This window comes from Solea senegalensis, linkage group LG1 (genome assembly GCF_019176455.1).
Source record: "Solea senegalensis isolate Sse05_10M linkage group LG1, IFAPA_SoseM_1, whole genome shotgun sequence".
Classification (NCBI taxonomy): domain Eukaryota; kingdom Metazoa; phylum Chordata; class Actinopteri; order Pleuronectiformes; family Soleidae; genus Solea; species Solea senegalensis.
Genome location: NC_058021.1, coordinates 30603513 through 30631315, shown reverse-complemented (window position 1 = coordinate 30631315; position 27803 = coordinate 30603513). Strand labels below are relative to the sequence as shown.

The window sequence follows — 27803 nt, the reverse complement described above, 5'->3', positions numbered from 1 at the left end:
CTGTTGCTATGACAACCACTCATACACAACATGGCTGACGAGCAGCGAAACAAGTGAAGCGGAGCAAACTTTGAACCACCACTCTTCGCAGTATGTATACTTGTATACTAAATACCACACGGTTTTAGCGCTAAACGCCACATTCGGTTCGTGTGCAGTGTGTGACGTGTGCTTCGCTAATTTGCTGCGTCACATTTGTTCCTCACACAAGGCGTGGCTGCTGCTATGTTTTACACGGGGTTCACCTTTGAAAACTGACAAATTATATACTTTTTTAAAAAAGAAAAAACGGTTCTTTTGAAAACTGACATAAACAATATACTTAAAAAACAGTTATTTGTACGTAGTTAAATGCCAGAACTGTTTAGTTTGAGCTGCTAATGTTTCACAATAAGAGCCTTAATAGTTAACAAATAATTGAAGGTACCGAAACACTACAATGCTTTTACTTTGAAACGGACATCACATCTCACATGGAGGCAGCCACGTGCACATTATCTTTGAACTCAACCTCTTTCCCAGTGCTTTATCACACTTATTAGTGTTTTACAAAATGTCACCAACTTTATTAATGCTTTCAAAAACACGATGTAGTCCATCATCTCCTTAATCCCACTGTAATCATAAATTCTACGCCAATTTATAAACTTCTGTTTTGATGAAACTGTTGTTTTTTTACTCAACGTTACAATCTTAAACGTCAATTAGATTTTTGTACACCGCACAGACCGTGTTCCAGGTAGCCAATGACCCACGTTTAACAGTCGACAAAGTCATTTCTTGAACAAGAAATTAGCATTTGAGGGAGAATATGCTGTTTAAATGCTGAGTAGTCGCACTGCTACCTTTCATCCATGTATGAGCTGCGTTTCACGGATCAAAGGCAGACAAGACTCCCTGCCATGGTTGCCACAGTGTGCCACACCTGTAAAGATAAAAGTCAACTGCTTGCATGGGGAAAAATTGCAGAAATAGTCTTAGTTCAGAAAACTGTGAAACATAAAATGTCATTGATGAGCTGAAAGCCAAATAAAACTAATAATAAAGAACAGACAACATTAGAAAAAGAGGGAGAAGACAAGACAAGAGGCAGATGTATGCTGTTAAAGCTACTATATAAAGAGAAGAGTGTCAGGTAACCTGCTGTATGGGCCATGATGGAGGAACCACAGACAAGACAAACATGGATATCTGAGCCGTCTGTGAACAGCCACAGACCTGCGTCAGGAAAATCACAGGTAGGAGGAGACACATTAGCCATTACCTCCCCGTAACTCCTTAACTCCATGCAACTGACTGTTGTTATATACAAATATCTAATTGTTTCATGACCTCTAGGATATTTCCCATGTGTTAGCAAGCACTTTCAAAGAGCTCTACACAAGAGACATCATCGGGAAAGACACTTTGGCCAACCTCATCAAGACGAAGAGTGGACAGAACAGCTACCATGACAAATATGTCGAAGAGCTTCAACAGGTAACCAAACGAAAACACTGTGTCACAATCCACTGTCGGCAGAGGACTCTATTTGTTTGTTTGTTTGTTTCAAATCACACAGGTTCATCACGAACATCGTCGGCACATACACGAGGCTGACATGCTGGAGAATCACATCATTCAGGCCAGAGCTAAAGCTGCAGCCAAAGAGAGTCATGCCAGGAAAAGAACAAAAGGAGAGATTTGTGATCACCTTACAGGTGATAATTACAGTGTAAAGGCACAGCATTCTCTCTTTGATATTGTTTTGTATGAACGTGCATTTTCTGTCAAAACAAGAACGATGCTGTCATTTGACGTTTATTATTATTTCAGTCAAAGCGGCGCTGACCTGGTGCATTGACAACGATATGCTGGAAATGAACAACCTCATCTGCCCTCGGGACTACTTACCGTCACGAAAACCACACTACGCACCGCCGCCGCCAGGTACCCGACACCTTCTCCTCTCGCTCGTCTTCTGATCACGTGTTGTGTCTGTGTTTTCAGCTTTTGAACCATTCGTACGTCCTTGTTTTTGCCAGTGAAATTGGACCTGGCAAAGCCCACCATCAGCTTCAGCATGCACGTGTCCAAGGAGCCTCAGGATGACGGTTATTTGCTGATTCCCAGTCTGGAAAGGACCACCATGTTGAACGTGAACGAATCGCAGCTCACCATGACCTTTGATTCCACCTCAGATGCTCTACAGAGGAAGACTACTCACAGGGAGGTGAGGATTTGTTTCTACAGAGTGAAGAAGAAGCTAAGAAGAATGATATATTGTTCTCCAATTAATTAAAGAAGTTGTACCCTGCTTTTTGCCCTATGTCAGCTGAGATTGGCACCAGCTCTCCCCACAAGAAGACAATAAATAACACTCAAAAGAAACATCAGGGGACTTGTAAAGATTATATAACTAACAGTCCATACAGTAATGTAGAGTATAAAATGTCCATCATATCCCGTGTTCTAGAAGCGAAACCAGGCCAAACCCAAGCCAAAGTGGAAGGGGGAACTGAGCGCCAAGGACAAGGCGGAGATGATGGACGACCTTCAGAAGCTGAGAGAGCGACACACGTTTCTGCTCAACCCTCACTTCCTTCCTCCAAATGCACACCCTGGCGGCAAGTCCCTCATCCAGCCCTCATCCAGGACTAAAGCCGCGAGGACGGACCGTGAGAGGAAAGCGACGGAGGAACAGAGGTACAGTAACCTGGAATGTGCTGACTGTACACTTTACAGTAAATGTCATACATAAAAAAAAAAAAAGGCATGATACTGACAGAGTGGGTCAGTGAGTTCAGGACTGTCCTTTTTCTCAATGTTTACTACAAGCACAAATCATATTTACCTCATATGTTGCTTATGGATACGTCGGAAATGTCGTTAACCGCGACACTGCCACATAAGTGTCTGTCATTTGTGAAATGAATTATTAAGACAGATACTGTATGTGCATGTGCATACTGTATGTCATCTAAGTCTAGAATAAAAAGCATAGAAGCATCCACAGAAGTGAGTTCTGCTGCTGGTCATGCATAGTCTTACTTGACAGAACTTGTTTTCAGATGAAAGAATCAGAGGCCTAAAGCTGCACACTGCAGATTTAAAGTGCACACAGTGTAAATGACTTAATGTCAGAAGGAAAAGTCAGTAGCCTCAGGCCTTGGTTTGACTTGTGCGTTGATAAAAGCTGCTTCTCTCGTATTAAACCACAGTTGATGTGAACAAAAGGCAGGTGAGCAATTCAGTCTGACATGTTTGCTCTGTGGTCTTGTGCTGCTGTGACAACCACTTCCTGTGAGACTCTCTCTGCTGAGATCACACTGAATACTTGGGTGTTTGTGCTTTTTCTGTGCGACAGCTCATCCGGTGACATTGTCCCAGTCTTTGTAGCAAATCCCTCCGCGGTGGTCTTCACAGACTACAGCGTGGGTCAAGTTTATGAGGTATGTGTCTCTGATGTTCCAGTAAACACACACACGCTTAGTACTTTCACTATGAGAGGATCTGCAGGAACATGTGCTGTCCCGTCCCACCTTAGACAACACTGGAACTGAGAAACATGACTTCCTCATCCCGTCATGTCCGAGTCATCCCTCCCACCACTCCATACTTCTCTATTGGCCTGGGTGAGCACTTCTGTTCTGGTGTTGTTGTGATTGGATTATACAGCACTACTTCAAAGTGCACGATGTGTCATACGTGCAGCTTGTGTTGTTACTGTAACATGTTGACATACTATAATAGTAGAATGCTTTTGCAGGGAGATTTCCCGGAGAGGGCGGCATCGTCGCACCTGGAATGAGCTGCAAGTACGCGGTCCGGTTCGCTCCGGACTCGCTCGCGGATTACGAGGACTTCATCGTGGTGGAGACCCAGAACGAGCACCAGCTCGTGGTGCCCTTCATGGGCCGACGACCCCCTCCAATACTCACCCGTGAGTGACAATAAAGTTCTATTCTATTCTATTTACTTGGCCATGCTGTAGTTGTTAATATCTTTCCTTGTGCAGTACCAAGAGTTCTTGACTGTGGCTACTGTCTGATCGGAGGAGTGAAGTTTGTCGAGTTCCTGTGTGAAAACGTCGGCCTCAGCGCTGGAACGTTCACCATTATCCCCAAGAGCCAGTGGCCAACATCAAACCTCAGGGTAAAAATCTTGACCCTCACTTAACCTTAACTGGTTCCAGCTTTTTCCAGCTGAGGCTCCTCGCCAAGGTGAAGGCCTTTAAATCTTTAGAGACACTAGAGACACTAGTCCATGCTCTTATAATAATTCCCTGTATGTTAGTGTAGACTAGTCATCTGTCCAGTGACTCCGGCTATAGCCCAGAATGCCACCACTCGCCTTTTAAACAGGATAAAAGAAAAAAGACCACATCACTCCTGTGTTGCACTCTCTCCACTGTCTTCCTTTTGTTTTAGGATTGATTTTAAAACTTTATTGTTGGTTTTTAACAGTTTAGCACCATCTTCTTACCTCTCGAAACTCCTTCTTCACACCCCCTGGGGCGATCTGACCTTTTCTGTAGCTGCTAAACTTTGCAACAAGTTACCTATGGAAATGAAATCTGCCCCCACCATTGAACATTTTTAAATAACTTTTAAAGACCCACCGTTTCTCTTTGGCCGTCACTTCAGGATAAGAATTGATTTTATGTTTTAGACCTTTTATGTTACTGTGCCTTTAAGTCTGTAAAGTGCTTGGTTGTGTGTTTTAAATGTGCTCTCGAGATAAAGTTGTCTTGTCTTTGATGTTATTTTTTTTGTAGCCCGTGGCCAGAACGTACTTCTCTGAGCAGCCACCCTTTGCAATCAGCCCATCTCTTTTTGTGCTGCAGCCGGGAGAGGCCACTGTAGTGGAGGTGAGTCTGTTATGGAGGCAAATATGAAGTCAGAAGGTACCGCAGTATATTATGTATTTGCAATAGTATAACTGTACAATTTGTCAGCACTACTTTCTACTACTTTTACAGGTGGTTTTCTTTCCCATCAATGCTGAGAGGAGCTGCCAGGATTTCACCATCGTCTGTGACAACTGCCAAGTCAAAGACATTTCCATCGAAGGTGAAATCTCCTCACTGATCAGCCGAGTTCATTCGAAAACCCTCCCGTGCGAGGTCCGGTGTGACATAATTCACGTTTGTCTCTTCCAGGTGAAGGCCAACTGATTGCAGTCGAGCTGGCGTCCGTGTCCGGGGAGGAGGAGCTTCCTGTGATTGGGGAAGTGCACGACCTGACGGCAGAGCACTGTGTCCGCTTCAGCTCGTGTAACCCTCGCTCTGTGCAGCAGAAAGTAATCGCCGTCAGAAACAACGTGTAAGCTGCACACGCCTGCGATCTTCTGTGTGATGCGTACTTACATCTTTTCTGACTCTTTTTCTTGCCTTTCTCTTATTCTCTCTGGGCCGTGAAGCCACTTGGAGCTGCCTTTCCACTGGCAGATCCTGAAGCCCAACCTCCACCCTCTGCTTCCAGGGGAAACACCAAGACATTCCCACATCCAGTTTCACCCGGCAACAGATGATGCTTTCCACGTTAGCCCCACAACAGGCCTTCTGGGCCCCTGCCAGGACCAAGAGTTCCTGATAACCTTCTGTCCTAAAGAGGTATAAAGGACATGTACACACGGCCCAGGTTTTTTTTTTTTTGGCTTAGCAGTGTATATAAAAAGAATCAGATTTCATTAATATCATATTAACGTGGTTTGTGTTTTCTTCAGTTAAGGGACTACCACAGTGTGTGTCACTTAGTCCTGAGGGACGTCCCACAGTCACAGCCAGAGCCCAGTGAAGCCAGGTAACATTCTATTGAATATGCAACAGTAAAGGTCTTTGGACAATGTGTAATAATATGTACAAATACAGGATAATGCTCATGTGATTTGTGTGTTTGTGTAGTGGCCTTCAGCCTGTGCGTACTGGCTCCAAGTTGAGCGATGTCATCGTCATGGAGATCGAAGTCAAGGGCTCGACAGAACCGTACAAGGTCCTGTTGGAGCCGTACGCAATCATAATCCCGGGAGAGATTTTTATTTGCACAACAACCCAGAAGAAGTTCAAGGTTATTTAAGTCACACTCCAGTGTTGTTTGATGTTTATATTTCCTGTTTACACTGTTTATAAACTCTTTTTTTCTCTGCAGATGTGGAACCACAGCAAGACCTTCGTCTGCTTTCAGTGGGAAAGGCTGATCAGCAGTAGCCACATCATAGATGTAGAGCCTCCTGCTGGCAGAATAGGTGTGTTACACCCTACAATACTTTGAGTAATTAAAATCCAAAGCTTTTCCATATTGTTTAATGCGCTCTTAATTATAATGAATTGATTTCCATCCAGAGCAAAACGAGTGCTTTGATTTCGATCTCATCTTAACTGGAGTGGAACCCGAGAGGCTGATGACGAGCCTTGTTTGCCACATCGAGCACCACGAAGAGCCCGTCGTCTTGCTCCTGGAGGTCTCCTTCAAGGTGAGAATTAATCTTCACGCTAAACACACGAGTGAGTCTCAAACTGATTGATCTCTCTTTTACTTTGGACAGGGTCCCACAGTGACCGTTAGTGTCCCCAGTGTGGACTTTGGGCTCGTGGAACTCGGGGACCAGACGCAGACGAGCCTGCTGCTCACTAACACCACTCAGCTGGAGGCCTCCTGGACGATGGAGGAAGTTCCACCGGATCAGCGAGACGTGCAGGTAACAGTGGACAAATTAGACGACAACTCACTATACACTTGTAATACGAAGACGTGACATGTCCATTGTCCCCTGAATCATTAGACTATACTGTTCAACTCCTCTTTTGGAGATGCATAACACACCAAATTTAAACTTGGGTGCTTTTTATCAGGAAAATGTCAGTCAGTCAGTCATCATCTAACCGCTTTATCCTCCACCAGAGGGTCGCGGGGGGTGCTGTGCCAATCTCAGCTACATCGGGCGATAGGCGGGGTACACCCTGGACAGTTCGCCAGTCCATCGCAGGGCCACACACACAACTAGAGACAAACAACCATTCACTCTCACACTCACTCCTACGGTCAATTTAGAGTGTCCAATTCACCTAATCCCCACATTGCATGTTTTTGGACTGTGGGAGGAAGCCGGAGAACCCGGAGAGAACCCACGCACACACGGGGAGAACATGCAAACTCCATGCAGAAAGGCCCTTGTTCCAACCGGGGCTCGAAACCGGGTCTTCTCGCTGCAAGGCGAGAGTGCTAACCACTATACCACCGTGTGGCCATCAGGAAAATGTATTATCCTTAATTTATTTACTCATAAACAAAACTCAATACCTGTGCTTTCCAATTGTATGTCTTTCTGTCTGGCTCTACTCCTTTCTTTCTTTTATTTCTTTCTACTTATCGACCGAAATTAGTAATTAATCAATTTAATTGTATTTAAATTTTTTTTCCCTATGAGTTCACCTTTTTACATGGTACAAGTTTATTTATAGCACATTTATAAACAACAAAAGTTAATAAAATAATGAATCCATTGAATTGAATTGAATTGAATTGAATTGAATTGAAAATATAAAAGCAGTGAAACAGCAAAAAATTATAGGTAAGTAAAAGAAGATTAAAGACACTGAAGTAAATATAGTTGAAGTAAATATACTCCACTCGAGTCAAAGCTGTTTTTTGAGGTTTAGGAACCATTTTCTGACATTTCATGGACCAAACATCAAATCAATGAATGGATAATTGCTAGTTGAAGCACTAAACACATGCATGTTTATTTGTATTCTTAACTTTCTAACCTGTGCTGGTGTTGCAGATATCAGTGAAGCCACACAGAGGTGTTCTTCCCCCCATGGCCTCCTGCAGTGTGGACGTGATCTTCAGGCCACAATGTCCTCAGCAGTTTGAAACACATTTGGAGCTGACGGTGGACAATGGACGCGGATGGTACGGATGCGCTGTGAGATTTAAAGACGGAGGAGGAGGAGGAGGAGGAGCAGCAGCCTTTGACAATAATCATGAACGTTCGTCACCTGTGTGTTTCCTCTAGTTGTCTGTCAGTGCGAGCAGATGTGCAGTCTCCTCTAGTTTGTCTGCTCAACTGTGAGCTGCTCCTCTCTGAAGTCTACGTCGGAGTTCCTGCCAGGGGAGCGGTCACTCTTTTCAACCAGACGCTGCTGCCTTCACACTTCAAATGGATGGTATATACTGTACACTGCATCTCCTCACATTCCTTCCGTTATTTCCAAAGATAAAATAGACTAAAGTAGGATATCTTTTAAATGACAGGGCTTTCTTAATAAAACCATTAAAAAAAGTCCTCGTTTGATGATGTGGGGAGTCAGTGTGGGATCATGGGAATTGTCTGGTGCGCAAACCATAACAAGTAGTTGTGATCCATAACATAACCTGGAAGCTATAGCAGAGACGGGTAAAGGGTAGTGTCTGTTACCTTGAATATAAATATATATAAACAGATTTCTATTTAATTTATTGAGTGTCGGTCACTTTTTGGCAACTCAACAAAAAAAAAAAAATTAAAGATATTTTAAGGAAGGCACTTTGCATATTATATCTTTGAAGCAACCATTTTCTACCTTAAATAGCAATTTTAAGATGGTTGAGATGGTCGTGGCGCCTCTTTCATGCCCACGCTGCACCTGGAAACTCTGTCCTTGCATAAGTTTACTTATAATTATAAGTTTGGTGAGCCCAATAATCAGACCCAGCATGTTGAAGTGTGACGCTTTCATCGTGGCGTGTATGCTCCACATAACATGGTGATTTTCTCCTCCAGGATCAGCTGCAGGGCGAGCAGGCGTCCCTCTGCTCGGCCAGCTTTGACCCCTCCTCTGGAACTCTGCAACCTAACACCAGCATGGAGATCGCCGTTCATTTCACGTCTCACACAGACGTAAGGACCACTCTTCAACTCAAGAGCCTTGAGTTTCAAAGGATGTAACTCAAGCACACAAACTGTTGTGTGTTTGTTTGTGTCTTTGTGTCCAGCAGGAGCGGATCGAGGTGGCTGCTCTCTGCGAGGTCCAGGGGATGAACTCTCGTCTTGTTCTGCGCATTCTGGTTCCCAATCCTCAGACACTCAGTGTGTCTTATTCGCTGCCCGGTGTCAGGTAGTCATTTTGGATTTAATCTTAGTGCCTAACCATCCGACACAGGCACACAGATGCATTAACGCTCAAAATGTGATTGCCGTTCTCTGACGTTTAGCTCCGTCCCAGAGGATGAGACTCCCTCGGTGCTGGTGCTCGACTTTGGGAGTGATGTTGTTTTAAAGAAGGCGGTTACAAAGCAGCTACTGATCACCAACCAAACTGCCATCCCTGCAACTTTCGCCGTAGAGGCAGAGTACTTCACCTGTCATGTCTCAAAGCCAAATAAACCAAAAAAACTAGGGAAAAGGTAAGGCAAGAAAGTCCCCGACATAAATAATGCATCACATTACACTCTCATCCGTCGATGTGACTCAGGCTGCATCTCATTCACAGCCTCTCTTATGTTAAAAAGCCGCTTCATGCCTTTCAAGCTAAGCAAGTGGAGGAAAAAGCACATGAAGGTACGCTTGAAACTTTTATCATATTATTGTTTTATGACTTTGGGAATCGAGCTATACTTCTTTCCAGATTTTGTGAGCAGCCTTTTGGCTCACGGAAAAGGTGCGGCTTTCCTCGTGCTGCCCAACACTGGGACACTGGGGCCGTTCGAGACCCAGATTGTGGATGTGACGGCCTACACCGACATGTGGGGGGAATACAGAGATCGTCTCATATGCAAAGTATTTTTGAAGTGTTTTTTTTTCCCACATTCATTTAGCTGTGGATTGATGGACGGATGGCGCTGAAGTCAGATTTTTCTTCCCTGCAGATTGGGGACCTCGAGCCCACGCTCATTTCCATACAAATGACAGTGAAAGGATGTCCACTCTACTTCCAGATGACCGGCCCACAGCTAGATGACCAGAACCAGGGGCCAATCATACAGTCCGTACCACTGTCCACTTCTCCAGTTGTCTGATTTGTGTTTGTTTTTGTCATTTGTAGAATGTTTATGGTGTGTTTTCCCCCATCATTAGTTTTGGCAGGCATGTATCTGGCGGTGACACAGTCTCACGCTCTCTTCGCATCAACAATCCCACTATGTTTGGTAAGTAAACATCCATCCATCCACATGAGGTTCACGGGGGAGGGTGCTGTGTTAATCCCAGCTGACATAGAGCGATAAGCGGGGTAGAGGCAAACAACCATTCACTCTCACACTCAAACCTACGGTCAATTTAGGGTCTCCAGTTTACTTAATCCCCGAATCTGCATGACTTTATAGTTCATTATCTTTACTCTTAACCTCTATTTTGCCGACAGATATCCGCATTGACTGGGAGACGTATAACGTCAACGACGGCGACCGTAAACTGGTGGACGTGGTGGTTGCGTTCGGAGAGGCCTTTCCGCTCAAAGACGTGGACGGTAACGAGGTGATGGCGGGAGCGTTGAGCTTTTGTGACGGAGACGTTCAAGCGGCCTGGGAAGGGATTCGCTCCCCGGTATCTGAGGGCACGAGCTCCTCCCTCCAAAGCCAAAGTGTGAGTTTGTGTCACACAGATAAGAGAGGCTTTCGGGATTTCTATTTCAGACTGCCTGAAATGATCATTTTCTGTTATTGATTTCAGGACATGGAAGAGGAAGAATATCTCGATGATTGTGACAGAAAGGAAGAGAGTCTTTATCCCCGTCCAGTAGAAACCAAACTCATCTCTGTCCACATCTGGCCTCATCTGGGCAGCCGCTCAGATTATCCCTACTGCATTACGCCTCAGCAAATAGTAAGTGTTTCTAACATTATGGCAACAGACATTAATTAAACCCCTCAACTCTACCATGCAATGACGTGTTGTCCTCTTGTGTGTCTGTTTTCAAGGTGATTCCAGCAAAGAGCGGCACCACTTTCCACGTTTCCTTCACTCCACTGACTCTTTCTAATTCAGCGAGTGAGTCCAAATGCGTCGGCTTTGCTCTGGGTTTCATGAGTCTGGACTCCAAGGTAACGCAGTGCCTTTTTAATAGCAACATATGGGAAAGAAGAACGGGACAGATGTAACCTGGCGGTGTCGTGTGTCTACAGATGGCTGCCTGTGTCCCAGGCAGAGTCGGACGAGCTCAGGGTTTAGATTTGGAGCCCGTCAGGATGGATCTGAGTGCAGCCGTGAAGCCTGCAGCGTGAGCAATTACAGCCTTGCTTTTTATGTTCCCCCACCACCCCTAATGTGTCCCCGCTCAATTTATGCCTCCTAACTAAAAATCAGCTGAGGTTAGGCAGAAGCAGCTCATTGGGGGTCTGATTAATTTGCATCTCTGCCTCTTGGCTCCCCGTTGCTGCAGGCTGTTAGTGCAGATGGAGGAGGACAACGGGGTGCTGGACTTTCACGCCTCGGCTGGTGATTTACTGAGAGCACAATCGGAGACGGAGGTCAGGGTCCAGTAACCAACAACGTTAATTAATGCTGCGACGTATTAAAGTTCACACGTGAGCTGTAATTCCCATGCACGTACATAGAGTTTTTGACCCTGTAATGCTCAGTGTCTGAGTTGTTCCACAGCTGGCCGTGTGGGACTTTGACATCACGCGGAGCCTCCAGCTGATAAACAACTCTGAGATGGTCATACACTTCCGGCTGAAGACTCAGCCTCCGTTCACGGTGCTCAAGCCGCAGTCGCGAGACCGGACCAGCTCCTCCGGCAACCTGACCTCTGCTGACAGCCAGTTTCTGCTGCTGCAACAACAGAAAAGTGTGCAGGTGAGACCCGGGGACGGGGAGAAAAGTATAAAGTAGCACAGAGATGCTCTGTTACCTTGTTAATCAACGTCTGTAAATACCAGGTGAAAGTGGCCTTCCACTGCTCTCTGCCTCTGCTGGACCATGCGGATCAGACGGATGAGGACGTCCCACCCGGAGTGACGCTGGTCCACGACGCGGGGAGTGGGGAGAAGAAGCTGAGGTTCCAGCAAAACCTCCTGATTCATTACAGCAACAACAGCGTGCAGGTCTGACGCTGTAGGAAGTAGTTTATAAAAGACAGAGAAAATGGAATTAAAATAATCACCAATGATACCAAAGAGTTTATTTCTCTCTCTGTTGTGATCAGACCGTGCCTCTTCTGGCACATCTGGATCTCTGTACTCTCCGTCTGTCCACACAAAGTGTCAACTTCGGATCCTGTTATGTGGGGCACACAAAGACAAAGGAAGTAAAACTCTACTGCTGCGGATCCCACACATACTGGAAATCAGTCATAGGTAAGCGATGAATCATTTTCTGTATTTTTCTTCTTCTTTCACATCACTTTAACTTGGCTATACACTTATTGCATGTGCTGTCTTTGACCTCAATAGTTTTGTTGTTAGCGCTAAGAAGATGGCATGATGTAATGTTGGAATGAGCTCATCTGATTATCAATATCTAATATGATCCATCAGAAAAATTCCAACGGTTTCTGAAAGCTGAGAAGTTGCACGTCAAATTCAAAGTTAAAATCAAACGTGTGGTTATTGTGGTCATTTCACTCGTGCTGTTGTAGGAAGCCGGTGAATCAGGTTCTTTTTCTCCTGTACATAGTTTCCATTTTTTGGCCTGTTTTTGCACATTAAGACAAAAATGCACAAACAAATGTTTTATACTGATCAAATTTCTAAATTTAACAGGCATAATCTGGTGTTCATGTCCAACTAATTTTAAATTGTTATGACACTATTTTAACATTCAGTAAATTGTAAATAACTACCAGATATTGAAAGTTATGGGCAAAAACACTAACTCTCAGCACATTTTGTGGCCCTTTTTATGGTTAAAATAAGCAACATTTTAGTTTGACAATGCAAAGTGTGATCACTGTAAGAGGCTGGAGCTGGACTGAAAACTCAAAGAAGTGCCCTAGAAAAGGTCAAACAGAGGCAGAATAATACCATTAACAAAAATCAGTAAATGTTACACACTACAGCTTTAACATTGTGAGTTTGGCTGAATCTGTGTGCGTGTGTCAGATGAAGAGGACGTCTGTGTGTTCTGCGTGACTCCAGACTTTGGACTTCTCAAGTCCAAGGCGCCCCACGTTGTCACCTGCAGCCAGTTATTACGAATCAGTTTCACTCCCAGGTGAGAAAATGAAAACACGACAGTGTAATGACAATAATGACATATACTGTACGTACATTAACAGATCTCTACTCTTTATAATAATGTGCTGTAGTGAGGAAAGAGAGTTCAGAGCCACGGTGCTGATCCAGTCTCCTCTGGTGAAGACCGACTTCACTCTGCAGCTCCAGGGAACAGGATCTTACGATGAAGCGTTCCGGTTGGACTAAATGTCTCTGCCTCACAGTCAACACCTGCTTCTCATCCTGCTCCCCTTCAGTTATGTAATGTATTTATTTTATTTCTTCCAAGAAGGGTTGACATCCCACCGGTATGTGCAGTATAATCATAATTAATCCGAGTTCTGATAGGCTTTATTATTTATATAATTTGTTAGACATTGATGTGTTGAAACTACTGGTAAAATACCAGGAATTCTGTATGAATAACTGTATAAACCATGATGTCACGGATGAAGCAAGATGGTTATAATGTAAAATAAAAATATGATAATAAATATGATTAAGTTGAGTGAATTAACTTCATATCTTTAACACCACTTGTGTCAATTTTGGACATTGAATTGTTGTTGCATAAGCAAGTATGACAAGTGATCCACAGACGACTGAGAAACCTACAAAGCTTTATAACTTTATATTTGTTCAAATAAACAAATGAACAAATGAGTTGTATATTGACTCAGCATTAGTACAGATAAAGGAAACATCCACTCTGCTCTCTACTGTAGTTAAAGACAATAGTGAACTCTAATCTACTAAAATATCAATTGTTATATTCTAATATTCTATTGATTTTGATGTTTTGATAACTTGTAAATGGAAGGCTGTTGTAGCCCAGGGCGACGCTCACCTGCAATACCTCCAAGGCCCACCAGTGGGCCACAGCTCACAATTTTTGGGGAAAGAAAAGCACTTGAATTGTCAAGGACCTTGAAATGATGTAGTCCATCTCAATGACTGAAGGTTTTTACATACAATTATTCAAATTAATACAACTAACTGGCACATTTACCCAGAAATTAGTATGTATGTATATATTACAGAAAGGATGGATGCCTATGTTTTTGTTTACTTTATAACAGGGGTGTCCAAACTTTATTTTAAAGAGGGCCAGATTTGATACTGTGAAGATTCCCGGACCTATTTTAACAGTAAAAGTTACATACAGATGCATTGTTTTATAATAATGATTTTAGATTGATAGATAGATTGAATGATTGATAAATAATACATAACAAATGTCAGGATAACCCTAACCCAACCTTTACCATCAGCACTTATTGCCTAACCCTAACTTTGACCAGAGCCTCACAAATGATGGTGTGCGTCATTAGGAGCAGGTTTTGGTCTCCATGAGGACGACTGGTTCACTGTTGATGCCAGAAAGGGTCTTTACAAGGTGTACACACACACACACACACTACATCAACAAACACTGCAAATCCACAGAGACATGCAAATGTCCAATTGATATTCATTGCACTCAATAAGTCTTACACTGAGCAAGGGCACGAGTGATCAGAGTAAAACACTGCAGTGTGCAGGTAAAGAGAGCGACACTGGGAGCAAGGTCAGTGCGGTGTTTGTTATGCTCACAGTCGCGTCTCGTGTCCTCACAATGAGACGAGACAGGTCTGCATGGGACTGTTATTAGTGCTCATTATGTATCACTTTAGTGCACATGTTTACAGGTGTGTAAGTCACGGGGGAGTCACTGATGTTATTCATGTTTACAGGTGTGTAAGTCACGGGGGAGTCACTGATGTGACACATGTTTACAGGTGTGTAAGTCACGGGGGAGTCACTGATGTGACACATGTTTACAGGTGTGTAAGTCACAGGGGAGTCACTGATGTTACGCAGCATGTTTACGGGTGTGTAAGTCATGGGGAATCACTGATTGTTACACATGTTTACGGGTGGTAGCAAGTCGCGGGGCATCACTGATGTGACATGTTTACAGGTGTGTAAAGTCACTTGAGGGGAATCTTTGATGTGACACATGTTTGGGTGGTAATGAAGTCGCGGGGGAATCGCGGTGTGACACATGTTTACAGGTGTGTGAAGTCACGCGGGCGGGGAATCACTGATGTGACACATGTTTACAGGTGTGTAAGTCACAGGGGAGTCACTGTTGTTACACATGTTTACAGGTGTGTAAGTCACCAGAAGTCACTGTTGTTACACATGTTTACAGGTGGTCACAGGGAATTACTGATGTGACACATGTTTACAGGTGTGTAAGTCACGGGGGAGTCACTGAGTGTTGCACATGTTTACAGTGTGTGTGGGAGTCACAGGGGAGTTTACAGGTGTGTAAGTCACAGGGAATTACTGATGTGACACATGTTTACAGGTGTGTAAGTCACAGGGGAGTCACTGATGTTACACATGTTTACATGTGCGTAAGTCACAGGGGAGTTACTGATGTTACACATGTTTACAGGTGTAAGTCACAGGGGAATCACTGAACGGATCCCTGGAGACATTCATTTTGTTTGGAGATAAAAAATTACTGAGCCATTTAGTTTTTTTCCCCCCTTCACGATGATTAAGAGTGTCATTAACAGGGATGTTCTGCCGTCACACTGTAGACACTTATGAGAACCAGTTATCTCTGTGATGCACATGTATTGTTCACTGTCGGTTTCAAGGTTTCTACATTTGTATTTATTTTATTTATCTCTGATGTACAGCACTTTGTTTCAGCTGTTGTTGCAAAGTGCTTTATAAATAAAGTTGGATTAAATTACAAAACCCCAGTTTTCACACTTAAATTGACTTTAAATATGATTTTTACTTATGTAATTCCAATCTAGCGTTAAAAAACATTATGTAAATATTTAACATGTTATGTAATACTACATTTAGCGGCAGCTATAAGGACATTTTAAGTGTTAATTACCTGTTTATATCTATTTATATACTGGTATCAATAATCATAGCAGCTGGAGGTTTGAATGCATCCACATCATAATCAATATAATAAGCTATTTTGTGATTACTATTATTTTTATTATTACTATATTCTTTCTCCCTACTGACCCAATTTACTTGATAAATTGATTATAATAAGAAGAATACATTGTATTTGTCTGCGCCTTTCTCGACACTGAATGTCACCTTATGTAATATACAAAAACATAATAATTTAGAAATGAAAGGAAAAAATTACAATAGAATCTAATGCATTGTATTTAGATTTTTCTATGATTTTTCTATGATTTCTTTTTACAAATATAAATGTATTTATTTTCCATCTTTGTCAGTAAACCCAACATCTGTGGTTTGTAAACAAACAATTTTCTGACATTTTATGGCCCAAAAATCAAAAAAAATTGACGGTTGTTGATTGAACTGGTCTTGTACTTCCTCGAGGCGTCCACACGGGGGCGGTAGTCGCTGCTCTTCAGCGGCGCAGCACCGGAGCGCGTCACCACTTCCTGGAGCTCACGTTGCTGCTGACATCAGAGGCGCAGCTCCAGGGACAAACTCCGCTGCTGTGGAGTGTGTTTGCGCAGACAGAGGAAACGCAGGCTGGAAAAAACTTTACTCCGACACTCAGCGACCGTCTGCACTTTGTTTCTCCGCGTGAACGCGAGCCGCCGCTCTGGATTATTCAAACGCCTGGAGGAGGAAAAGAAGAAGAGTTTCAGGGGCCCGAGTTTAGCTCGTGTTTGTAATTTTGTGCTCTTCAGCACAGAGCGCAGTTTCCGGATACCAGCGCCACTGTTTAGGGGAGATCTGCTCTGCATTTGTTTGGATTTTTTCCTTCTGCCCTTCCTGTCGTTTCTCTGTGATAAGAAGTGATAAGAAGTTTCTTTAACGGGAACATGAAGTCACGCAGATAACAAGGTAACAACGCTTCGATTTATGTTCCCCCTTATATTTGTTTGCTACCACTTGTTTTGATAGGGTTCTATTTTTGAAATAACCCCCCCAAAAAGTACCCGTGATGTCTGACAATCCAGAGTTATGTTGTGTTCAAATAAACGCATTCATGCATATTATCTTTACCTTAAAGCTGCACGACTGGAAAGGCCTTTATTATTATTATTATTGCAAGTGGAAACAGTTACTGTGACAACAGCACACAGCTTTGTGTCTGTGTGAGGTCACACTTCTCCACATGTCACTGAAACTTACTTTACTTAGAAATCTGCAAGAAAATTATCTTCAGTCAGATTTATTTGGGCAACCACTAAGCCTCTACATCCCATTTATTGCAATGAGAATGTTTTTTGTTGTTGTTGTGGATAGTAAAAAAAGGTTTGTGTTGACTTTGAATGGCTATTGTCGCTGCCAGTTGCTCGATTTGAGGTGTAAGGGACGTCTGGGTTTTCTGGAAAGTAATTGTCATCCTCTGCCTGTGGACTCATTCATCCTTCCTGTGCCTTTTCTTCCCCTCTGCTGCTGTCACACTTCCAAACCTCTGTGACTCACACTGGTCGGCTAAAACCGGGCTCTCCCCGATCCTCAGCTCTTGTCCTAAAAAGGTCCGTCCTCTCCCCCTACGTCTTACGTCCACGTCGAGATGATGAGGATGCTGCTGAGCCTGCATCCGTTGCTCAGCACATACATCCCTGCGATGGCAGACCCTTTGAGACCGTCTGCCAAATTAGATTTTAATGAGGCCATCCTGTTTATCCATCAAATCAATATGAACTGCACTCGCTGGAGTCTGACACATGAGTTTATCAGCACATTGACATGGCCCCAGGGCTCTGAAATCGCCTTAAAGTGAGAGTCAAACTGTCAAGTCGAAACCGCCCACAGATATGGTTGGTGTGCCTCAAGCAAAACAATCCATTTGGCTGATAACAGGACTGGATCCCACGGAAACAAATGCCAGCCAGAGACACGAGCACTGGGTCACGGCTTGTGTTTTCATGGCATGGGTCTGGAATGGGGCCGATGTTCAGATTACCAGGCTGAAGTGACGCGTCGTCGTTTCCCACATCAGATTTTATTTTTCCCGGGCTGTCGTGTGTGCACACAGTTTCAAATGAGATTTTTGCCACTTCAGCATGAGGTCATAGGTCAGATTTCTATTTGATATGTAGCCCTGCGATATGAATGTTGAAGGTCACCTCAAAACCCGTGCAAAATCATACAAAACGTCTTTTAACGTGGCGTCAACTAGAGATAAATGTCACCCACGGATTTGCAGCGATGGCTTCCGTTTCTATATTCTCTTTGCACAAATACAGTATTATGATGACATTTTTATGTTGTTAGTGATTAGTTATGATTGTGAACCATCAAATGTGGTCTCTAATGAATCGGAGTTGAATTAGATTTGAACTTTGTAGATGTTAATCTGAACCTGAGCTTGTGTGGTGATCGTCAGAGGAAGACGCATCCTTATCCTGCTGCAGATTACACACAGAATGTCAGGACTATGAGGATTACGAGAGGACTTTTTGTAGGTGCTTCTTGTCGTTTTTAGCCACGGAGATGGGCACTAACGTCAGACTTTTTTCACTCCTCCGGTGAACCTGCAGAGGACGACTTTAGGTCCCTATTGCAACCGTTCACAGCTGACTCACATTTCACTTTACTTCCATACCTGTGTGCAACGTGGGAATGTCTTAGTGCAAACTCAACTGCCATTGGTTTAAAAATTACACACTACAGCTTTAGATTTCAATTCAGTTTTATTTGTGTAGCGCCGGTTCATAGCACACGTTCTCTCAAGGAACTTTACATTTACAATTATTCCAGAGAAACCCAATGAGTAAGCACTTGGCTTCAGTGGAGAGAAAACTCCCTTTTAACAGTCAGAAGTCTCTGACAGAACCAGACTCTGAGCATACCAAAATCTGCTTTGACCAGTAGGAGATAGGAGGGAAAGGAGGGGCAAGAGAAGGGGGTGAGTGAAGGAAAGTTGGGTGAAAAGAAGAATGGAATGGAGAGAAGGACATAGATGAGACGTCACGCCTCTTGCCCCAAAGCCACCTGGGACTGGTTCCAGCTCCTCGTGTGACCCTCAGAAAAGGACAAGCCATGCATGAGGAGAATAACAATGTTAGTAATGTTAACTATTAGTTATGGTCACTAACTAATATGATGTAGTAATAATAGTAATAGTGATTGAGCTGTGGTGTTGAAGCCCTGGAATCAGAGATGCCTGTAAAATAAGAACATTCTTCTGCGACCATCCTGTCACCACTGACAGGGTTTGGCACGCGTACTCCTCATTACCGTAACTCCGAGACCATTTGTGATATCCACACGTCAGCTGAGATTGGCACAGCACCACGCGCAACCCTCATGTGGAGGATGAGGTGGTTTGATAACAAACAAACGCATGGACTCCAGAAAGCAGATATACTAAATGACCACGGAACGACCGTCCAATCACAGACAAGACTCACCAGTGTGTCAGACGTTTGTGACGTCAGCTTCTCAGTCCCGTGCTTCCTAAACGGTTGAATAACTGCCAGATATCGGAAGTGAAAGTTATCTTGGAAAAGGGGGCAGAAGCTCCTCATTACTCACTCATTGAACCATCTTTTGACAATTCCACAGCCATAAAACAAAAAGGTCTAAAAGGGTTAAAAAAGGACAGTTATGTCGCGTGCTGCCGAGTTCGCTCTCTATTCTTCAGTAGCTCACTTCTGAGAGAGAGTTCATCCATTAACTGTCTCATCACGCCCTCCTGTCAACTCTCAGGACGCGTTCCACTCCACCTCCCTTTGTGAATCATTTGCTTCGGCGTCTTCCTCAGAGAGAACGCGGCCCCTCGTCGTTCACGTACACTCGGTGAGGAGTGTGATGTCATACTGCATCTGTTCTGCTGACTTCACAGAAGCCTGACCGCTTGCCAGACGCACACACTGACTGCAGGCCTGGGGGGGGGTCAAAGGTTACGGTGACTCATGCAGTCACACTGATTATCCTCCTTGTTTTAGGCCTGTTTTTAAAGATGTTGCCTGGTTACGGCAAAAAACAAAAACAGATTTGCCGTCATCTGTCATATTTTAGCACGAGTACAGTGCAGTACAGTGTTGTTAGATGTTGAGAATTATGAGTTTTACACGGTTTGAGGAATAATTTAAAAACGTGTAGAAATCTTAACACAGACGTTAAAGCTGCAGTGTGTAACTTTCTGCTCCGTCAAGCAATACTATCAGACCTGACCGAGGGAGCGTTTGTGTTTTCAGATTTCAAATACCAGAAAACCAAGTATCCATTGTAAATATGGCTTCAGGGGTCTGCAGTGGTGGGAGAACCAGTCAGAGAGACAAGTGTCCTTGCAAGTCATCATCCAACAATGCAATCTTTAATAAAGATTAGCTAGAAAGAAGCCATACTTCGGTGAACGACTCTCAGGCATTACCAGATTGTACAGATCTGAGCATGAGAGGAGGAAAAATTTTCAAAGACCTGATTCTCTCTTCCTGGATTACACAACATTTCGGTACAGCAAAGCCAGCTACTTTGGCAAAAAATTTGGCAAGATTTACGGCAGTGACCTAAAGATAACTCTGTCCTGGAATGACCAAGTCAAAACCAGGTTTGAACCCTTGTGAATATAAAGTGAATAAACCCGAACGGCCCATAGATTTTACAACGCTCTTAAAACATTGCGGCAGAGCGCCGTGAACAAAGTTTGGCACTGCACAAATACAGGTGTGCCAAGAAGGTTGCGGCACACCCAAGCTGACGTACAACACTAAGTGCTGACTGTGTCGCTTTTGTACGCCGCTGGATTTATGACCTCATTACATATGTAAAACTAAATCTGCTTTTTGTTTTCGCCTCGTCACTTTTGTAAAGGCTAGAAAATGCAACTTTGGATGAAGCGTTCGTGAGAGCAACATGAGAAAGTGAAGGGGGTCTGACTTCACTCTGCGCTGCCTTTCTTTACCCGTGGAATTCCAATAAAGTCGACCCCCCGCCTCCTCTTTACCAGAGAGCAAGAGGAAGTTGTCCTGATAGAGCTTTGTCTGCACTGCTTGTCTGGCTCTAAGGACAATGCCATCAGCAGCAGCAGCAGCAGCAGCAGCAGCAGCAGCAGCAGCAGAGCCAGGGCCTGCAAGGACAGCCAGACTAGGTCACACAATAACACTGAGGACACGTTTGTGGACAACGTTATGTAAAAAAAAAACCCCGACATCAACTGGATCTCCTGCGCGTAGATATTAAGATTTAAAAAAAGTAGTGAGTTGTCTTGTCTTTTCCTCTAACACAGCTGTTTGACATTCTGTCCTGTGTAGTCCACGGGCGGCCTCTGCATGGCTGCAATTGGGTGGAGGAACACAATGAATGAATGTGCTTGTAATAGCATGTCACCGCATAATGGAAAGAACAGCTTACTCCACAGATTGTGCTGAGATTCCTCTCGAGGGGTGAGAATAAAGCCCCGGCGATCTGAGGAGTGGATATGTTATATACCGTGGACATGGACGGGAGAGCCACTCATCGTTCATTCCTGCTATATTTAGCCGCTGTTGTGTGCAGCTAATGATAATGTGAGACAGCGCTACTTATCTCCGCGCTAATAGAGCCATCACTTTCAACCGAGGAGGACCCTCTTACACTGGAGTGTGATTGGTACCAGTCAATTGCGTTAACATGCAGCGTCCACTGCCTGCCACTATTCATATTACGCTCCTTTGTGTCCTCATTAAAAAGCCACGGCTCTCTCCTCCGTCTAACAGTCTCCTTGGAGTTTCAAACTGTGAGGTGAAGAAACCGCCAGTTCTTTTTCCTCTTATAATGCACGAGCCACGTCTTATTAAATCTTATCCTATTATCATATTGAATCTAAACATAAATTGAATATGAACTAAATATATTCTTGAATACAAGTGCTGATGTAAAGTCACAACGGTTTATGTCCGATGCCATTTCTTACCGTTAATCCGACTTTTTGGCGACTCAAAGCTGAAGTTTGTCAACTCCTTCACTCTCCTGCACCAAAGAACATTTTTTTTGCTTATGGTGACAAATAATAGTTTTTTTGGTCAGTTTGTGTCACATGGATCAATCCTAATCGATGACTTCATATACAGAAGTTGCAAAAATAGCACATTTGAACTTGCTGATGGAAGCAGCAGTGGATGAACTTCTCCTTTCAGCTTTGTTTTACAGTAATCGTTTGACTTGAACTTACATGTCAACGTGATACAGGCACTTGATGAAAGAAAAGTCAGCGGATCCCCCGAGTTATTGTGTATGCACCGTCTGGAAATTGGTCTGCACCAAACTCTGTCCACAAAATAAATCACAATTTCAGTCAATTCCCCTCAGTTACAGGCAAATCAACCAGCTGCCATCCGCACAGCCCAAAAGATGCCAAAATATTAAATATTTCTGGATTTATGATTATCATTCTCGTAGGTTCAACAAAACAAGCAAATTAAACTCTCTAGGACATTTTTTATGCTGTTTTTAGTTAACATTGTACCATGTAAGACGTGTACCTTGAACCACTGGCACAGTGCTTCAAATTGAATATTAATCAACAGTCGAAGGGAAATGTGTAAATAATGGCTTCGTATCAAAAGCTCCCTTTTTTTTTTATAAATCAGAGATTCACGACCTGACAACGGGTAAAGAAACTTCTCGATGTGTTGTTGGAAAACATCATTAAGCCTCGTCTCCCAAAGTCTAAACCTCATCTTTCCAACAACCCCAATACAAAGTATGAGGGGGGAAAGGTCACGATAAATGAGTAGTGAAACCCCACGTGGAGTGAAAGGATGCTCTACCGCCCGCACACTTCTGCCACTTCTCCCTGCTTTGAAAGCCCTCAGTCTGCTCTGTGTGTGTGTGTGTGTGTGTGTGTGCGCGCGCAGGAGGGCGCGGGGTATTGTCTTACTTCCCAGAATCGGCATGTACAACCCTTCTGACTCATGTGGGGTGGCCACAGCTTCCTTTTGGCACGCGTTCAGCAGACAGGACACCCCCGCTGCTGACCTTTATAAAATAAAAAATAAAAAAGTGTAAGTCACCTAAATACTCGCCGCTCACTAATCACTCTTCTCTTCCTGCCCATATTAAAATTCAGATAGCCTGCCGGGTATTGTGACTAGCTCGCCGTCTCGTTATGATGAATGTGATCTCAATTGCAGCTTTGTTGTGAGGTTTTATTATGAATACAACCTTTAAGATAGCAGTATGTAACTTTTAACTATAAAACAAACTATTGTCAAATGAGTTCACATAATGCTTAAACCTATCAGCTTTGTGGAGAAGAACATCCAGGAGAGGAGACGTTTCCACGGCCTCCTTCATGGAAGTGTTCTGACCTCACAGCTGTGGATTTTTCAGGAAAGTGCATGTGGAGAATGAAAAGTTTGAAAGTAGACCTTTTGATGTTTTTTTTTTGGGACTCCACGGGAGTGATGTAATAGATGAGCTCTTACTGCTGAGGTCATCACGCAGCTGCAGAGGAGGTCCTCCATGTCTTTCTCATGTGAGAAGTGGGAGTTTCCCTCTGAGACCTGCAGCCACACTGTTTACTTTGCTAGAAAGTGATGTAACGGAGCTGAAAGAGAAGATGGAGTACGTGCATATATTTGCTCGTATGCGTCGTCTTGGCTGGTTTGTGTTCAGTCATTCCAACAAAAATAAAAAAATAAAATATATATGTGTGTGGTTTGAGAAGCTCTGCTTTGTCTGGCTTGAACAATTCCCTGAAATCCCATCTTCTGCTGTCCTATTTTTAATTAACATGCTCTGGTATTTCAGCACAGTCCTTGTCATGTGACAAAGCAGACACGGCCACAATGGTGATGCGCATCACGAGTGTTTGAAGCGCCTCTGGATGCGCTCGGCATTGTGGGTTCACTTTATGATTCACTTGACAAATGATATAGTTATAGAGAGACATTCAGACTGTCTCCTCTCTTGGAGAATGTGTGTCAGCAGAGCAACACGAGGGGCCGGCGATTAGCATTTGATCTTCAACAAGCGGGGCTGTCACATTGCCCGCCTGCCAAGGCAGGTGGGGAGAGTTGGGCTGGCGATCAGTGGGCACCACGAGCCTGGTATCACGCTGGGCAGTGGGGCGAAGCAGATGGGCCATCTGGCGACTCACTGGCACAGGACAGGACAGGGGCTGCTCTGCTCCCATGTGAGCATGTACGCGTTCATGTGTGTGTGTGTGTGTAGCAACGGCGGAGCGGGCGGCTTGGTGTTTGGAGGCCACCTGTCCTGTGGCTGCTCCTCATCTCTTTCATGTGTGGTCAGCAGCACCATATGAGCACAGCCTAATGCTGAGCTGTGCTGCAGAGAGAGCACTGTGCTGCCTCCTAAAGGTTTATATAACACTTTGTATATATATACTATTCTCTGCTCTAGTCCAGTTACGGTGTGTGTTCCAGGGGCCCTCTCAACAGGTTGTCCTGGTTCCTCAACACCTGATATGGAACTTGTTGACCCCGGTGACGTCCAAGCCGGGTATTGCTCCATCATTTGCACTTACACACATGTTTAAGGTACATGCCTATAGCATATACATCATCCACTTGATGATCACACCCTTACTGGGAGTTGAACCCCAGCCCCCTGTGCTAAAGTGTTAACCACTGAAATATTCAGCTCCATCTGCACCAAGTATGGACTGAAGGTCGCAGGATCAAGGGTGGTCGAGAACGACTGGGGGCTAAGATCCTTTTGTGACTTCCAGATCCAGATCAACCGCACATAGTTGTTGTCGATAAGCAGCAGAAAGAGTGCAGGAGTGATACACGTGGCAGCGACATCAAGAAGAAGGAACACGAGAAGCTTTGAGAAAACCAAGGGGCTGAGAGAGGAGCTAGAGAAGATGTGGGGAGTAAATGCGACTGTGGACCCAGTGTTGACACAGGAGATGCACCTGGATACATAGGGGCACCCACAAAAGGAAACATCTGTCTCCAAATGCAGCAGGTCACTTAACAGGCTTCAAACTTGGCAGGTATTTTAATAAGGACCCCAGCGTGTGCAGTGCCAAATTTTGTTGTAGTTTGGATAAGAATTGAAAGTGATACAGGTTAAAAAAAGAGATAAAACAGGCACACATTGAAGTGCAAACAGATGTTCCACATGTCTGTCAGGTTAATCATTGTATAGAATCAATGTTGAACAAATATACATACAGTATTAGCACAAAAGAATAAGTGATTCAGCTCAGACTGGTCCTCTAAAGATGCAGCGTTCCTCTTCATGAGCTGTTGTGATTGTGCCTCCAACTGCAAGTGTAATAATACGTGTTCCCATGTTCAGACGCAGCAGTGTCCCTGCCCCCCCGCAGGCTTTAAGTTGCTCCATCTTCAGTGCTCTCTGTATGAAACGCTTTCAAGCTAAAACAGCGAAGAGTTCTGTGTCTCAGTGGACAGGCTGGTGCGTTTTAAAAAAGACACATGTGCTGTGGTGCAGGCTTCAGAACACACAAAGATGTGCATCCCAAACAGACAGTGAAGAGAGTTTCAAGCACAGTGTCAGGGGAGTTGTTGTTGCCTTTCATTTCTCTGGAGGCTCTTTAGTTTCTTTAGTAAGAACTGGTGTCGGAACACAAGACTGCGAAATGTACAAGTTGAGATTTATATACAGTCACTTGTATGCTGTCATTATTTAAAAGCTTTTTTTTTTTGTTTGTTTCTTTATCTAGATCAACGCCATTATCATAATTACTCTTCAGCACTTTGTGTTCCTGTTGCAAAGTAGTAACGTAAAGTCAAAGAGGGCGAGAGGGCGAGACTCGCAGCTAATGCTCAGACGTCTCTGTCAGAGCAAACTGTTCCTCGTACTTCCGTACGTCAGTTGTAAATAGCCCGTTTGTGCCTTTGTTTTGCAGTTTACAGGTCAATTTCTATGTCATTTTTAAAAGGAGAATTGCTTATTCCTCCTTCTAAAAATGGACCGTTGCTGATATTTGCTGATCATTTTGGTTAAAGTAAGCAAACGTTGGATAGATATCTGTTGACTTTTGTATGCCACAATATCGATACGTCACCTGTATGAATTAGAGGCTGCCACAATGGACAAACTAAACATCTAGGGCTGAAACAATGACTTGATTAATCGATGATTAATGGATTACTAAATTAATCGTTTTGATAATGGATGCATTGCGTTTTTTTTTGCAGCTTCTTAAATGTGAATATGTTCTAGTTTCTTTGCTCCACATCACAAAGAAATCTTTAAAAGTGAATTATTTTGGTTTGTGGACCGAACGAGACATTCGAGACCATCATCATTTCCAGGTTTGACAAACACGGATCAACGTTTTGTGACTTTCACATGCATTTTAATATAGCAACATGTAACGCTGCAACTCTGTCTCTAGTTCCTGTTCCCCTTTCGCTCAGAACAGCCTGCATTTATAAAAAAGCAAAAAAACAAATCTGTGTGTGTGTGATACTTTATATTTGCAAGAAGCTTACTATAGAACTAATGGTTGAGTGTAAACAGTCATCGGAGGATTATGGAAAGTGTTTCACAGCTGCATTTTCTCCTTGGTCATCAGTGGAACACAACTGTCAGACGTAAAAGACTCCATTATCGGACGTGACAACCACTATTCTGCTTTGTCTGCATGAACGGCTTTGTCTTTAAAGTTCCCGCCGTTGTCTTTAACTGAGGTGTCCTGCGAGATCCACACCTTCTGGATCTGGAGGACAGCGGGCATCAAACACAGAGAAGTGACTCCATGACGGCAAAAAAAAAAAAAAAAAAGACATCGGGGCATTTGCGGGATTTTAAATGCAGCTTTTGGCTGTCGTGGTGTTGTTTGTTTGCTTGCCAGGAGTTTTTCCAAAAAAAAAGAGGATATGTGAAACCTCAAGAGACCGTCCTGGTTAAATAGAGATTAAATAAATAAATAAATAAATAAATAAATAAATAAATAAAAGAAGCGGGGCCACTGATCATGAGGAAAAAAACAAAAAAAGGCTTTGTGTTGAAACGACCACCTGCGTCCTGTTTTGTCATTGTTTTTGTGCAATCACAGAAATATTAAGTGCACCGACCGAGTTGAAGGAAAATGGCACTTGGTTCTTCTTGGATGTTGAAACCATGTTTTCTTTTCGCTCTCTCTCTCTCTCAGGGTTGAAGTCTTTGCTCGCGGAGAGAAGTTGAGCTCTGTGCTCGAGTTCAACAGGGCCACTTCCTGATGATGACAGTAAACATGGGTGAGTGTTATTTTTAAGCGCATGCAAGAAAACATGCCTGATTACTGAACAATCACATTGTTTGTGGAAAGAATTGATTTTGCACACGCGCAGGTTGTGGTGAAGTCCATATGATTTCAGCACAGCACGTTTGTTCCTACTCGCACCTACGAGGCCTGTGAAAGCACAAAATGTTGTAAAACTCCTTCACACTTGCAAATATGCAAAAAGTCGTTTCACACACACACACACACACACTGTGTTGTTCCAATGTTTGAATTTGCATGTGCACCTGACCTGGAGGCTCAAAATGGGTCAATCCTATGTTTTTATCTCCCAAACTTGTTATTGTACTCAATTACAAATGGATTACTACAGCACTTAATGGCAACCAGCAATAGAAATAAAAGACTATTAAATAGATAAATAGAAAATGTGTCACTTCAAAGGTTTAAGGAAGTATAATTTTTATTTAAACAGAAGCAAAAGAGAATAAAATACTGGAAAAAGGATCATGGGAAATCTGCTTCGACCGGGTTTAACTCTATGCAAAGCTATGCTCAGAGTATTCACCAAATACATTTAA

The 27803-nt window shown here is 43.5% G+C and overlaps 2 protein-coding genes across 4 annotated transcripts in view; both read left to right on the top strand.

Moving 5' to 3' along the window:
- The first annotated feature begins 19 nt into the window (after positions 1-19).
- Positions 20-13614, top strand: dlec1 (DLEC1 cilia and flagella associated protein). 2 transcript variants are annotated; one of them, XM_044039110.1, is made up of 38 exons: positions 20-1238; positions 1339-1479; positions 1562-1700; positions 1816-1929; positions 2025-2212; positions 2456-2685; positions 3347-3431; positions 3527-3614; positions 3749-3922; positions 3998-4134; positions 4757-4849; positions 4961-5051; positions 5141-5303; positions 5401-5593; positions 5707-5783; positions 5885-6047; positions 6129-6225; positions 6323-6453; positions 6526-6678; positions 7765-7895; positions 7999-8149; positions 8746-8862; positions 8961-9079; positions 9177-9368; positions 9455-9522; positions 9590-9741; positions 9831-9946; positions 10039-10109; positions 10325-10545; positions 10633-10785; positions 10881-11003; positions 11085-11179; positions 11342-11429; positions 11560-11757; positions 11841-12005; positions 12107-12257; positions 13002-13113; positions 13208-13614. In XM_044039110.1, the coding sequence occupies exons 1-38, from the start codon at positions 1155-1157 to the stop codon at positions 13320-13322; spliced, it is 5079 nt and encodes a 1692-aa protein (XP_043895045.1). In that variant the 5' UTR covers positions 20-1154; the 3' UTR covers positions 13323-13614. The 2 variants fall into 2 exon arrangements, with proteins under 2 accessions (XP_043895045.1, XP_043895036.1); XM_044039101.1 differs by having other exon boundaries at positions 8958-9079.
- Positions 13615-16567: 2953 nt separating this feature from the next.
- map3k22 (mitogen-activated protein kinase kinase kinase 22) overlaps positions 16568-27803 on the top strand; it is a 38893-nt gene continuing 27657 nt past the window's right edge. For both annotated transcript variants that reach the window (XM_044027579.1, XM_044027571.1), the window contains exons 1-2: positions 16568-16967; positions 27154-27238. In XM_044027579.1, the coding sequence (XP_043883514.1) occupies positions 27220-27238 (19 nt within the window). In that variant the 5' untranslated portion in view covers positions 16568-16967; positions 27154-27219. The remainder of the gene's footprint in view (positions 16968-27153; positions 27239-27803) is intronic.